General features: G+C 41.5%; 1 protein-coding gene across 2 annotated transcripts in view; it reads left to right on the top strand.

Annotated features, from left to right (window-relative positions):
* The window catches only part of GRIK1 (glutamate ionotropic receptor kainate type subunit 1), a 240,982-nt gene that overhangs the window by 145,020 nt on the left and 81,586 nt on the right, over positions 1-14,376 (top strand). For both annotated transcript variants that reach the window (XM_045002299.1, XM_045002298.1), the window contains exons 5-7: positions 2,757-2,810; positions 4,895-5,068; positions 10,001-10,144. In XM_045002299.1, coding sequence (XP_044858234.1) covers positions 2,757-2,810; positions 4,895-5,068; positions 10,001-10,144 — 372 coding nt within the window. The remainder of the gene's footprint in view (positions 1-2,756; positions 2,811-4,894; positions 5,069-10,000; positions 10,145-14,376) is intronic.

Raw genomic sequence — 14,376 nt, 5'->3', positions numbered from 1 at the left:
TTTTGAAAATGTATATGTTCTTGCTTTTATATTGACTTAATAAAATTAATTGATTGTGGACTTTTTTGTGGGAGACCAAATGAATTAGAAGATTTATAAAGGAATATAGCACCAGGGACTGAATTGGCATAGAGAGGAAACTACCTCAGGCCCAGAACTGAGTCAGACTGTGTCACATTGGCAGGATGTCATGGCAAAGTTTCTATTTTTGCTGTCATACACAAATATGGTATATAAAGGACATCAATCTCCAGGACTGTCAATTTGCCTCCTTCCACAAGCAATAAATTAGTGTAAGAAATTAAAAAAACCCTCCTGAAATATAAATTCAATGAAGTGATTAAATGAAATACTTAACTTCTGGCTCATTTTTAGCAGTTGAGAGTGGATCAGCCATCTTGGATGCACACTGACCTGTTATTATTTACCAGCAATTTTAGGAGTACAGGTTCTTTTCTATTTGTACCAAAGAATTGCACTAGTAGACAATTGCTATACAGAGGCCTTATCTACACAAGAGAATCTACACAAGAATGTTATTAGCCCTGGTATGCCAAACAGCTATACAAACATTTGTTATAAATATTCTAAAGATATTATTTATAGCACTTCTGTTAGCCTTGCTGAGAGCACGTCTGAATAATGTTTATTTTGAGCCTGTGCTACCACCTTGATGTAGATGAGAAACTAGCTCTCATGTCACAATTAGTTCTCCCAACATGATCCCAGAGAATAAAATGCACTTGAGCCACTTTACTGTACTATGACAGGTTTCAGTGGTAGCCGTGTTAGTCTGTATCAGCTAAAAAAAAAACGAGGAGTCCTTGTGGCACCTTAGAGACTAACAAATTTATTTGGGCATAAGCTTTCGTGGGCTAGAGCCCACTTCATCAGATGCGTGAAGTAAAAAATACAGGAGCAGGTATAAATACATTAAATAAATTTGTTAGTATCTAAGGTGCCACAAGGTCTCCTCATTTTTTTTTTTTACTGTACTGTGTGGGTGGATGTGGAGATAAATGCAAAAGAAATAGAATTGAGAGTGTGGAACATCCCATTACACATGGGCCAATACTACCATTTTAATTATATATGAGCCAATTCTCCAGGATAGGAGAGGAACTAGTTTGGTATCATAGCTGCAGTAGCAGCCAATTCCTGAAGCCTTAAAGGAAGACTAGACCTACCCCCGTTCCTGTAATGCACTAGGGTGAGAACCCCTCTGATATTTTATGGGACGTCCTTTGGCTCTTTTATTTAATTGATTTGCCACATAAGTAAGGAAATGCTGAATCAAACCTTTGAAGAACAACACTAAACAATATCACTGTTTGTTAAACCTTGCTTTCAGTGTAGAATTCAGCTTGAAGAAACCTAGTCTTTTTAACAAAAGCTTAATCACAAAGCGAAAGAAAGAAAGAGTTAGTTCTCCTTTTATATTGTCCTAAGACTGCACTGATTTGCACACCTGAAATAAAAATCATGGATGTGGCTTCTTGTTTGAGACTTTGCCTGTTAAAACAAGATATTAAATGTTCAAGATATTAAATCTTCTCCACCCCAGGCCTGTGTTTTTGCACTTGAAACACAGGTAAGGAAATACTAGGACGAATTTATTATATGCCTTTGTATCTCAAATGCAGCAGTGGAAAGAATATTTTCCTTTTGCAAACAGATTTGGACAGATTGTAGAAACCTGTTAAATATGGATTCTGTTAAGGCTGAGCTTCAAATTAAAATTAATTTCACTTGTACATGTAAAGAGTTTTGTGAATTGATTTTAAAAAAAGATGTATTGAATATATATTAAAATTAATAAGTACCATTTTAAACATTAAATTGAAGTTTATGATGATTGCACTGTAGAGCTGGGGGCAATAGAAATGTACATTTGAGAGAAAAAACATGTGATATGTTAAGGGAAATGGTTTCCCTAAAGAGTCTTAAAATAAAGAGTTGTCCCTTATTTTTCATGTGGTTTTCATTATTTCCATCTAACAAAGGTAATCGCCCTCTAATGCACCCTAACCAGTAGACCAATTTAATGACATGGGCAGAAAAAGAATTCCTTCCTCAACTCACAAAGGTAATCAGCTTGTGTTTAAACAAAGCTTAATTAGCACTGAAACACTGTCTCAGTTTGCATAGCTTCAGACTGTATTAGCACTTGGAGTTATTCCAGATCCAGTTTTTATTTATGTATTTATTTATTTATTTGCACTATTTGCTTTGGCGTCCTCCTGCAGAATTGAATGCAAGCTGACTGTGTTATTTAAAGAATCATTTCTTCTTCTGTCAAGTTTACTGCCAAACACATTCACTGAGTGTCTTTTTCTCCCATTATAAGGAATGTCAAATCAGTATTCTCTCCCCTTCATTTGGTATGTCTCAATCACATTCCCTCTGAGGCATCTCCATTCCAGACTAAACAACAGCACGCTTCTTTTAACACCACCCCCACATCACAAATATCTAGCCAGTTTTCCCTTCCCTGAACTTTTTCAATCTTTGCTCTCTTTCTTGAGGAGAGGTAATGAAAATCTTTAGTTTTAATCAAAAATCACATATGTTCCTTAAGAAAAGTGCAGTTTTCATTGTAGTCAATGTAAACTGCATTCTATAGTTCCAAGCTGATCCTGTGCTCTTCAAAAGACAGTGAAATAACCTTAATCACTGAAAGCTTCTACTACAAGGTCAACTCTGACTGTTTCTTATTTAGACTGTCAATTTCACCCTTTGACTTCCTTTTTCAACAGATTCTTTCCATGGGAATGATGACTGAATACTATCACTACTTTTTTACAACACTGGTAAGAAATACTGAGAGTTTTGCTAATAACATTGGTTCTCCTATTTCAGGGAAGACAGCTGAAATCTTGCATCTCCCTCTGAGTTTTGAGTGTCACTATCACAGATGAAAAACACTAGAAAATTACTAAGTATTTTTATTACTTCAGGATCCAGTATTTTGTGGTGGAGATGTCCTCAAGAATCTATCAAAATTGGCAGAACTTACTGTGCTCCATAAAAATAATTAAAATGAAATACTCATTAACAAAATTACATTTGAGGAAGCTCAAATAATTAAGTTCAGATTTGGCAGAGGAGGGGGGGCTAGATATAGGGTTTTGAGTTACCCCATTACAGAAATGGGCCTGAGACCAGAAATTCAAGTTTGGAGCAAATCCAAACTTCCCCATTTGGGGATGAAGCCCCAACTCTTGTTCTGCTCAGTCTATGTTAAAGCCACAATTCAGCAAAGACTTTAAGCACATGCTTAAATCAGTCCTTACTCAGGAAAGAACTTGAGCACCTGCCTGACTTTAAGCATGTGTTTAGGTCCAACTTAATGGGGGTCATGCCAACATACTTGACTGAATCAGGGCCTATAACATTATTCTCTTTCCATTCCCTCTGCTCCGAGTTTGTCAGCTGTGCTGCAACTAGAAGGTAGTCAAGGTCCTTCAGCTGCAGGTCAGCAGCTGTAGTGGGTTAGGCTGGTGTGTGTTGTGTGATACCAAGTGTCTGACAAATAAACCTATGGCTAAAAAAGTTTTATTTAATAAGGAAACAAAAATATGGAACTACAGGAATGTTTTGGCTTACAGAAGAAGAGCCCTCATATTTCTTTTATGATATGAATATTTGAATTTTCATTAAATAGATCACTCATTTGTTCTTTGAAATCTAAACTTGAGATCCGTTTTCATTTTAAACCGCAGGCAGAGGAGAGAACCCAGATTAGTGGCGCACAGCCTACAGTGTCAGGTGCATATCACTTCCTATGCATAAATTTGTTTATTTCTTTGTATCAGATAAACATTTATGTTGAAGTGAAATCCAGCCTCACTCTTGAAGTCACTCCATCAAGATGCCAAATAGACATCTTGCCTTGAATGTTTAGAACTTGAAACAGAATCTTGAAAAACTTCCCATACAACTCACCCTAATCTCCTCCAAAAATACACACCACATTTTAAGACTGGATGTGGGCTTCCCTCCTTTGTGAAAGATTAGTGAATTCAACTTTAAAAAGTCAACACTTACCAGACAGTTGGCATGCTACAATATCTGGGGCAATGCTGTACATCCCCTACACTCAGAGCAAGAAGTCGCTGTGATGTTGTAAATGTTGACACTTTAGGGGTGATGATCATGTCATTACTATGTACTGTCATTTGTTGCTTCATTGGTCTGCTGATATCAGCAAGATTTTGTTCTAAAATGCAAACCAGCTCTAGCAAGCACCTTTCATATTTTCGTTGCAGGACATATTGTTTTGAAAAGTGTCATGGAATTATGTCACTTACAGTAGTCATTATTTTCCTGCCCTGCAAACTTCAAGCATCTAATGCACATGGAGTTACTCTGCACTGGCCTGACACATACATTAGACACACTGACAGCAAGTTACCTGTAGCTGGCAAGGCAGGAGAAAAATGGGGTTCGCAAGTCGTAAAACTGTATTACTCTCCACATCTGGAATCTTCATTCCCAGGATTGAGAAGTATACTTAATGTTGGCCAACCAATTCTTCATGTTGGTTTGTCATAGCCATAATGTTATGAGAGGACTGATAAATCAAAACCAGATATTGAAGTGCAGCTTGCTTGTAGAATAGTGCTGTTGTGGGGAACTGATTTTTATGTTCCAACAAACTAGGTATGAGATTTGTAAAAAAAGCCTCTTTGCAAATGTTGTGACTATTGTTTGCAGGAGTGCAGAGGGAAGAGATACAATGAAAAAAATATACTAGCATTTGATTGAAAATGACAAAAAATTGTATCGTTTAGGCTTCAAGTGTCTTTGATTGTAACTGATAAATAGTTTGCTCTAAAAATAATACAGCATCTTGAAAATGTGTTTTGTTTTTGTTTTTTAAATGATGATTTAGGATCTATTTGCATTAGATCTGGAACCCTACAGATACAGTGGAGTAAACATGACTGGGTTTCGCCTGCTCAACATTGACAATCCACAGGTTACATCAGTTATTGAAAAGTGGTCGATGGAACGGCTGCAGGCACCGCCCAAACCAGAAACTGGCCTCCTGGATGGCATGATGACAGTAAGTGAATAACCACAGCCTGGACTTAGAGCAGATGGCTACAGAGGCCTTTCCAATTCTATTCCAATCCAAGGATAAACACAGATGTTTTGTTCTTAATTCCCCATATTTATCTGGATCGGTAGAGGAGAAGAAAGCAAGAGACAGCAAAGGAAGACACTTAGGAAACAAAATTAAAGTGTAATTTGGTGGCCAACATCTCCCCAAGCATTATGCGCCCAATACTGAAGCCCTTACCTACATAAATAGTCATAGTAAGAATATAAGATTGAATTCAGCATGCACTGTCGAAAGTTTAACCAAGTTTAAGCAGAGGTAGAGGTTTCCCATTTGCTTTTCCACTTACTCCATTTTCCAAATGTTGGAAGAGAATCCATAGAGGTAAAGATGCATTTTTAAATGTTTTATTTATTTATTGCTTTTCTTGACCACGGTAGTGAATTTGTTCCTTTAACCAATGCTGAAGTTAGGCATGTGACAACCAGTGACACTCACATGAATAGATGAGTTACAAAGCACTCTGAGAAGGTGCTTTGCACTTATCATTTCTCTCTCTCTTGTCGAATGTACTTGCAGCAGTCTCATTTCTCTAAGAAAGTTCAGAATTTGATGAATATAAGAGGAGATAAAAACTTCCAGAGAGGTATAGTAGTAGTAATCTGCAAGGAAAGATACTGTATGTGTAGGCAGGTAATAGCATTTTTAAATTGGAAAAGTGCCTTCTTTCTTCATTCCGATCATCTACAGCAGCACTTTGGCTTTGAAGATGTAATTTAGAGATAAGTGAAAGGTATCATCTTGTTGAGAAATGTGGGGGGGGGGTCCCTTCAAAGGATCAAAAGAACAAATAGAAACAATTGAATTGATTAAGTCTGACGAACATGGTTCTGGATTTTGGCATTGTTTTCCAGCATCTGATAACATTCTTAACATGAATTGAATGATATGGGATGCAGTATGGAACCAGACTTTATTACAAAATAATGTCTGGTGTCATTTTGAAACACACTAATCGTTACAGAGAATTTCCCAGGTCAACTATCTTCAGCAAAACTTTTAAAAAATTATCTTTTAAGCACTACTGCTGTGCGTACAGCAATATACAAGATGGAGTAGATAGTGTCTTTGTCCCTAGGAATTTACAATGGAAGGCCCCAGTCCTCCAATAGGATACATGCAGACAGAGCCATTCACCCACACAGATCTGATTGCGGGATTGGGGTCTAAGACAGAGTTCAGATCTCTTCTTTTATTAGGCAGAACCTTCCTTTTCCATATGTCCAAATTTGCTCAGATGTCTGAGAGGCAATACAAACAGACGAGGTTACTAATCAGCTGTGCTTATTTTAAACATTCATAGCAAGTTCGCTAGTTAGTTAGGTAGAGAGCTATAATACTGCTGTAAGAAAGGAAAGACAACTGTCACACAGCAATCACCGCCCAACCCTGTCTCTCAGCACCACCTGCAATGTGTGCTAAGGAGCCTGTGGCTCAAGAATCAGATTCCTCAGCCACCTAAGGACCCATGGAACATATAACCTGTGAAAGAGATCGTCCTCAGCCTCAAGGGATTGCCAATGACTGCTGTAATTCATTAGATAGTGAGGAGATGACAAGTTATGCATTATCAGGAGAATGATGAAACTTTCTAATATTAATACAAGATTTGTCCCTTCTAGTTCAAAAAATGGCACTTGCATGGGGTGGGGAAAATGGAAAGATTCTCACCATGAGAGACCCGGATTTCTGTGCAATCATCTAAATAAAATATTAAAATCAAAATAATGAGAAATTCAAAGGCTGAATCTCTGCCCCGGATTTATGCTATTTTGCCTAACTATTGTAGAATAGGTAGGACGCTATCATTTTTTTTGGAGAAAAACCCACATTAAGGGCAAAAGTTACATGGAAACACTCAAGGCAGTTCACTACACAGAATTTCTGATGTGTTCTGCTCTTCAGGCTACGCAAGGAGGTCTGGAATGGCTTTAACCACACAGATGCTTTGAGATCTTCTGGGAAATGCATAGATCTCAGGCTAGCCAATGAGAAATGTCTGTATATACTCATGTTTGTTGTTGTGAATGCAGAGTGGCCTTTTTTTTTAAATGTAATGTTTTCTACAAAATATCAGCTCATTCTAGTCCACGTCGACTAGCACTGGCAAAATGTTTTTGTGATGATCACAATCATTTTTGAACTGTGAAACCTGGATAAAACTGTCACTTTTTGATTAGCGTCCATGATGTCATAGCCATGTCTATAACATCCAGCCAATGCACACCCCTGATCTTGTTTTTATGACTTTTCCATGTGGTTGTATTTTTAAGTGAATGGCAGGTGGCTGACAGGCCTACTAAGTTAATTTGTCGATCCAGAGAACAGGTTTAACACGGGCAGCAGTTGAAGCTTGCACTCCCTTGGCCGGGTAGTATAACAGCGTGGCTACTAGTGGTGAGAAAGCAATTGCAGTCTCCATGCCAACACAACGTTTGGCCTTTTAATTGAGTGGTGGTTACTAAAAATTCAAGGAGAACAAACCAACTCATTTCACATAGGCCATCAACTACCATCAGAGGGTGATGATTTTCATTGCTGTAACACTGGACCAGATTCTTACCAACAATCCACTGCATATTTTACCAACCCTCACAGAAGTAAAGCCTTTCCCCACTCAAATTGCATTTCCAGGAATGTATTTGGGGGATTATTGGGATTATGTCACAATCTGCCACTTGGTTGCTCCAGTAGGTAAGTAGTAGGTCTATATCTGGCACAGCATACATCTCCCAGTGCATGTGGGCAGCTATGCTGGACAATGCAGAGCCATTCTCCACTCTCTCCTGACCACATGCTCAATGCAGGAGATGTCGTGATCCCACAGAGGCTTCTGTTCCCCCTGCACAGCTACCCACAGAATGGGTGGCCCATGCAGTGGAGCAAGGTGCCCTCTCATTCCTCAGTGCAGCCACATGATTGAACATTAAATAGAGAAACGAACAAAGGATCAGAGGGGAAGTACAGACAGAGAGGTAAAGTGAGCGGCTCAATGTCACACAGCAAGATGGATGAATATTAACAATTATAAAGCAGTGAACTTTGATCAACCATTTCCAGCTTCATACCCAACAGTACCAATGCAGGCAGTGCTGCCATTGACAAACAATATATGCATCTTATTTTGGAGTAATGGTACGGTCTGACCATTATAGTGATGCAAACTGAGATCTGCTCTGAAGCATTTCCACCAGAAATCCTCAAATTGTCTAGGCCGAATTCATCCTGGGTGTAACTCCAGTGAAACAGAGTCAAACCCTAGATGAATTTGCCCTAGTCAGCCTAATTTCAAGCCTGATCCAAAGCCTATTGAAGTCAATGAGAGTCTTTCCATTGACTTTGGCCTGGTCTACATGGGGGATGGGGGAGAGATCGATCTAAAATACACAACTTCAGCTACGAGAATAGTGTAGCTGAAGTCGACTTATCTTAGATCGACTTAGATTGACTTACTTTGCATCTTCGTGGCGCGGGATTGACAGCCGCCGCTCCACCGTTGACTCCGCTTCCACCTCTCACCCATGTGGAGTTCCAGAGTCGACGGGGAGTGCATTAGGGGATTGATGTATCGTGTCTAGACGAGATGCGATACATCGATCCCCAATAGATCAATCACTACCCGCTGGATGGGCGGGTAGTGTAGACATATCCTTTGTGGGGCTTTGGATTAGGAACTTAGTCAACAGGATCTGTTTGTAACTTTTAAAGACGCTTGGCCCACAGTACAGCTGCTATTGTCTCCTGCGGTGCATCTCCCCATTGATAACATTTTTTATTAGCTTTTGATTGTGGGAGCTTTGTTTTGTGCAAAGCCTGCCCAGGGGTGTCAGGAGTGATTCCTCTTCTGCAGTACATTAAGATTAGCAAGTACATTCAGATCACATGTGATTGCCAGCAAAAGCCTTCAGTGTTGATAAAACTGATGCCATTGTAATTTACTTAGGTAAATGAAACAGACAACGAATCAAAGCTGTTAATTTCCCAAAGGAACACAAGGGAAAAAGAATAAAAAATGGGTTAGTTATGTAGTTCATATAAACGAGTCCAGTTTCTCATCTGCAAAGTCATCAGTATTTTCTTAGGCCCAAATTTACTTCTGAATTAGTCAGTATTTTTATAATAAATAATGTAGCATATTAATGAATTAATTCTGACAACATCCCTGTGAGGTGAGTAAAAATTATCCCTCTGTTATATAAAGGGATCACTGAGGCAGAGAGTAAGGGTGGGATTTTCAAAAACTCCTCAGTGGCACAAGTCCCATTGGCTTGCAGTAACACTTTGGGTAAAGTTTTCAAAAGTGCTAAAGTCCCACTTTCAAAAGTGACTAAACACTTAAGCTCCTAAGTCCTATAGACTTTTAATGAGACTTAGTAGCCTAACAGCCTAAGTGTCTAAAGGACAGATTTTAAAGGTATTTAGGCACCTGAAAATAGAGAGGCAACTAGTGGGATTGACTGCACTTCTGAAAATGGACCTTAGGCTCCTAAATCACTTAGTCTTTTCAAAATTTTGCGTGATGCATTTGTGAAAATTCCATCCCAAATAACTTCCCCGGTATCACAAGGAAATCTACAGCAGAGATGGGAATAAAATGCAAATCTCCTTATTCCTGCACCTTAACCACTAGACCACTCTTCCTTTCTCTTCCATCTGATTGTTAAATATTTTGCTTAACAATACCTAGTAGTACAAATTAACACAAGGCATAAGAAACAAGGCCTGTCTTTTGTTTTAACTTTGGACTCACATGAGAGTCGCAGAAAAAAGCAGCTTAATCTCTCATAAGTAGAATGGGATGTTTGTTCTGAGATGACAAAAGGGGAGGGGGAAGAAGGATGTAAATTAAAGAACCCCCTTCTGTTTTTCATGCAGACTGAAGCAGCTCTGATGTATGATGCTGTTTACATGGTAGCAGTGGCCTCCCAGCGTGCCTCCCAAATGACTGTCAGCTCCCTGCAGTGCCACAGACACAAGCCATGGCGTTTTGGACCCAGATTTATGAATCTGATAAAAGAGGCAAGTGTAAACCATCTGCTTACAGCCAGCGTAATCCTCTCTTTGTTCTTTATTGCACTGGATTCCGTATTACATGCCACCATGGAACTTATTGCACGTTCTGATTTCTAATGTTAGAATATCCATTTCTATCTTGTTTTCCTCCTTTAGGAGCTTTGGTTTACAAACATAAGGCTGCTGCCTGCATTTCAATGGCAACTTTATCCCATCTTAAAAATGTAGCAAGAAACTCCAGGCATGATCAAGTTTCCCATGCGACTTCCCAGGGGCGGCTCTAGCCATTTCGCTGCCCCAAGCACGGCGGCATGCCGCGGGGGGCGCTCTGCCGGTTGCCGGTCCTGCGGCTCCGGTGGACCTCCCGCAGGTGTGCCTGCGGATGCTCCACCGAAGCCGCGGGACCAGCAGACCCTCCGCAGGGACGCCTGCGGGAGGTCCACCGGAGCCGCCTACCGCCCTCCCGGCGACCGGCAGAGCGCCCCCTGCGGCATGCCGCCCCAAGCAGCTGGGGCCTGGAGTCGCCCCTGCGACTTCCCGTGTTCCTTCTTGATTTATATTTATTATGGAGTTGGGGTACTCATCATTCACTAAATTGTGCTAGCCAGTAATCAAACTATGGAAGAACCATCTGCTACCATTGTAGAAACTGGGGTGAACCTTTGTAACCAGATTCCATAGCTCTGTACTTGTTTGACCGCCGTTGTCAGGCTGATTCCTCACTTGTCAAATGGGTGAAGTGCTTCCACTCTCTCACAAATTTATTTTAAATTACTGAATCTCATTAGTAAAAATCAGAACTCTTCTTCCTGCAAAGGAAAGGCTGTATGGAGGCAGCAGTCAGAAGTGATTGTTCTTTCCTTTCCCCCACATCCCACATTTGGAGCCTAATTCTGCCTTCATTCAGAGAGCTTTAATTCCTATCAAAGCTATACCAATGTTGCACTTGTGTAAGTGGAACAGAACTGGCTGGCTGAGGGATACATATACAGTAGCTGGCATGATGTGGCATGTTATTGAGATCAGGAATCTCTCTGGAAGCAAGTTGCAGCCAGACCATGAAGTTACATAAAATATAGACAAGATACAGGCAGCTTCTCAGAATCTGTGAGGGCTCTTTCCTTCAAGGATTGTCACAGGTAGGTCCCTATATCATTTGATTATGCAGCTGCACAGGTTCCCAAAGCATTGGTTCTTTTGCTGTACTGACAACCATTTTACCTTCTGCCCTCTTTTTCTTGCCTATTTTTCCTATGTTTCCCCCCACAAGGGAAATTCTGTAGATTTCCTATACCTGCCTCCAAGCTTCTGCCTTTAAAAAGGATAAAGGACCAGAGCAACCCCTGCCCCAGAGACCTTATTTAAAAAAGTTTGATGGGGAAGGAGTGAGGATACTATCATGAGCTTTACTCACAGTGCAAGTGGAGAGGAGGCACACAGCAGCTCTTGAACTGCATAGGACTCCCCAGGAGGGGATCTGTAGGAGAAGGGGTGCACAGTAGCAGAAAGAAGCCCACACTACATTTAGCGACCCGAAGAGCATTTGGAAGTACCATTGAGCAAAGTGCCTCGCTCCAGTGGGGTTCAAAATTGCTGCATGGCAGGTCCTCTCCTGCAGGGGCTGTAAGAGAGGAGAGCAGAAGGTGAGACTGTGAGGCTGTTGTAGGGGCAGCCTGTGGCAATAAGGGCCATAGTACTTGTAAGATCAGGGCGGCAGCGCTGCAGAGCTTTGAAACCCTATAACTGCTCCCTGCCCATGCTCTACTCTTCCCACAGCTATTCATGACAGAAAACTAGCTCCAAAAAAAAAATGTCTGTAGCACATGTGATCTCCCTCTCCCACATATTCACTTGAAGAAAGTAGGACACTGTTGATCTCAATCTAGAGCTTGTCTAAACAACAGGGTAGTGCACTCTTCCGGGGTGTGATTTCTAAACGGTATGAATGTGTTGCGCACACTAACGAATGTGTCTGGTGCACACTAACGGATCCCTAATGTACTTTAATGTAGGACTGTTTCAAATAGCACTATGTTAAAGTGCACCAACAGGATCTACATGGACCAATTAAAGCATAGCACGTTTGCGCAGTTTAGAAATCACATACCCATAGAGTGCATCACTCCACCATGTAGACAAGCCCTAAGCATCTAAGTCAAGCCTAAGAGCTGCTTCAACCACCACTTCTCCCATCCTCACAAACCTCATCTTAGGCTATATTTACACTACTGAGCCTACCGCGACAGAGCTCCCTAGTGTCGATGCAGCGTATGCCAACAGGAGTTGTTCTGTCAGTGTAACATCACCACCTCTCCAAATGACATTAGCTGTGTCAATAGAAACACTCTTCTGCCGGCTGTGTTGACACTGGGGTTGGGGGGATTGACAGCATAGCTGTGCCAAAGTAAGTTTTAAGTGTAAACCAGTCCTTAGACTCCATAGATCTTCTAATTCATTTGTCTCTGAAGTGTTCCTGGGCTTGCTGTCCCGCACTCCCACTGGGTGGAAGTTTGTATGCAAAGGATGTTATATCTGAAATTCAAATAACGTAGTCATTATAGTCTCACTTTGCGGTACATTTTTACAATGGAACTGAAAAGTGACTTTGTAATCAATTAATTCTGTTTCATAATTCAGTGATGCTCTGCTGCACACATTGAGGGACTTTTAGCACATAGTATAAATAGCCTGGATCATAAGCTTCGAAAACATCTTAAAACTTTGACCAAAAGCAGTGTAAGTATCTCAGCAAATCCAGTTCAGGGTTTAATATGTTAAGCAATTCTATGGTCACATTTATCATGGAGAGATTGCTTCTTGCAGGGAATGAGACATGTGAACTAATTACTGATAGTTTCACGGATAATTTCTTTCATGGGTCAGTAAAACACTGATTTACGCACTTCAAGCCTCTTATCTTCATGTTTTCTGTGCTAGCCAACAAGTACATTATTAAAATGAATTGATAAGAATGACTAAGGCAGTAATCTATTTCACAAAGGAGGACACAACAGGTGTTTAAAATTAAACTGTAAATACACTAGGACCTCACTAATTCATGCGAAGAACTAGGAGGCATAGCAAGGATGAGTGAATTGTTCAAATTAGGGAGGAAGCCAATACACAGTAAAAAAAAAAAAGTCAAGTAGCTGCACAACAGTTGTGTCCATTTTATTTTCCTAAGTGCGGTTTAGTTTTAGTTGTTTATTATTTGTATAGTACCAACAGTCTGAACAATTTTATAGACAGGTCTGAAGATAAGATACCTGCCCTGCAATTGAGGTAGAGGATGTACAGACAAAGGTGGAAAACAACAAGTTCTATGGTTGGCAAAGTTAAGCATACACCTTGGTAACTCCATGTTTTCATTTGGATTTTGCTTTTAGACACAGTAAAGATTTTCAGTAATTTAATTTCTTCTGACATATCAGTGGAGAGAATAAAGGAGGAAATCCTCTGACCTGTAGAGCACCTGGGCTTCTGCTTCTCTCAGCAGTTGGGCAAATTAATTTTTTCAGTCTATCCATACAGGGTCACCCAGAGGGGGGGGCAAGTGGGGCAATTTGCCCCAGGCCCAGGGCCCAGCAGGAGCCCCCACGAGAGTTTTTCGGGGCCCCTGGAGCACGGTCCTTCACTCGCTCCGGGGGCCCTGGAAAACTCCTGCGGGGCCCGGGCCCCCGGAGCTTCTTCGCTCCCGGTCTTCGCTGGCGGGGGGTCCTTCCTCTCTGGGACAGAAGGACCTCCCCGCTGCTGAATTACCGCCGAAGCGGGACCCACCGCCGGAGTGCAGCCGGATCTTCGGCGGTAATTGGGCGGCGTGGGGGGGTCCTTCCATTCTGGGACCCGCCGCAGAAGTGCCCCGAAGACCCGCGGTGGGGGCTGCACTTCGGCGGCAGCGGGGGCTGCACTTCGTCAGCGGGTCCCGCTTCGGCGGTAATTCGGCGGCGGGGGGTCCCCGCCGTGGGTCTTTGGGGCACTTTGGCGGTGGGTCCCGGAACGGAACGACCGCCCGCCGCCGACTTACCGCCGAAGCGGGGGCCCCCCGCCACCCAAGACCCCAGGCCCCCGGAATCCTCTGGGCGGCTCTGTATCCATATTCTGTTGGAAATCAGAGTTTGAGCCACATCTTCTCCTCAGATGTGCATGAATGGGTTTCCTCATGAGCTGCATATCTGAGGACAGAATTTGGCCCCTTATTTATGTTAATCTGAATATATGCCTGTCTAAAAAGTCAAAAC

The sequence above is a fragment of the Mauremys mutica genome, chromosome 1, assembly GCF_020497125.1.
Source record: "Mauremys mutica isolate MM-2020 ecotype Southern chromosome 1, ASM2049712v1, whole genome shotgun sequence".
In the NCBI taxonomy this organism is placed as follows: Eukaryota; Metazoa; Chordata; order Testudines; family Geoemydidae; genus Mauremys; species Mauremys mutica.
Note: the sequence above shows the minus strand (reverse complement) of the source record. Positions and strands in the feature narration are given on the sequence as shown.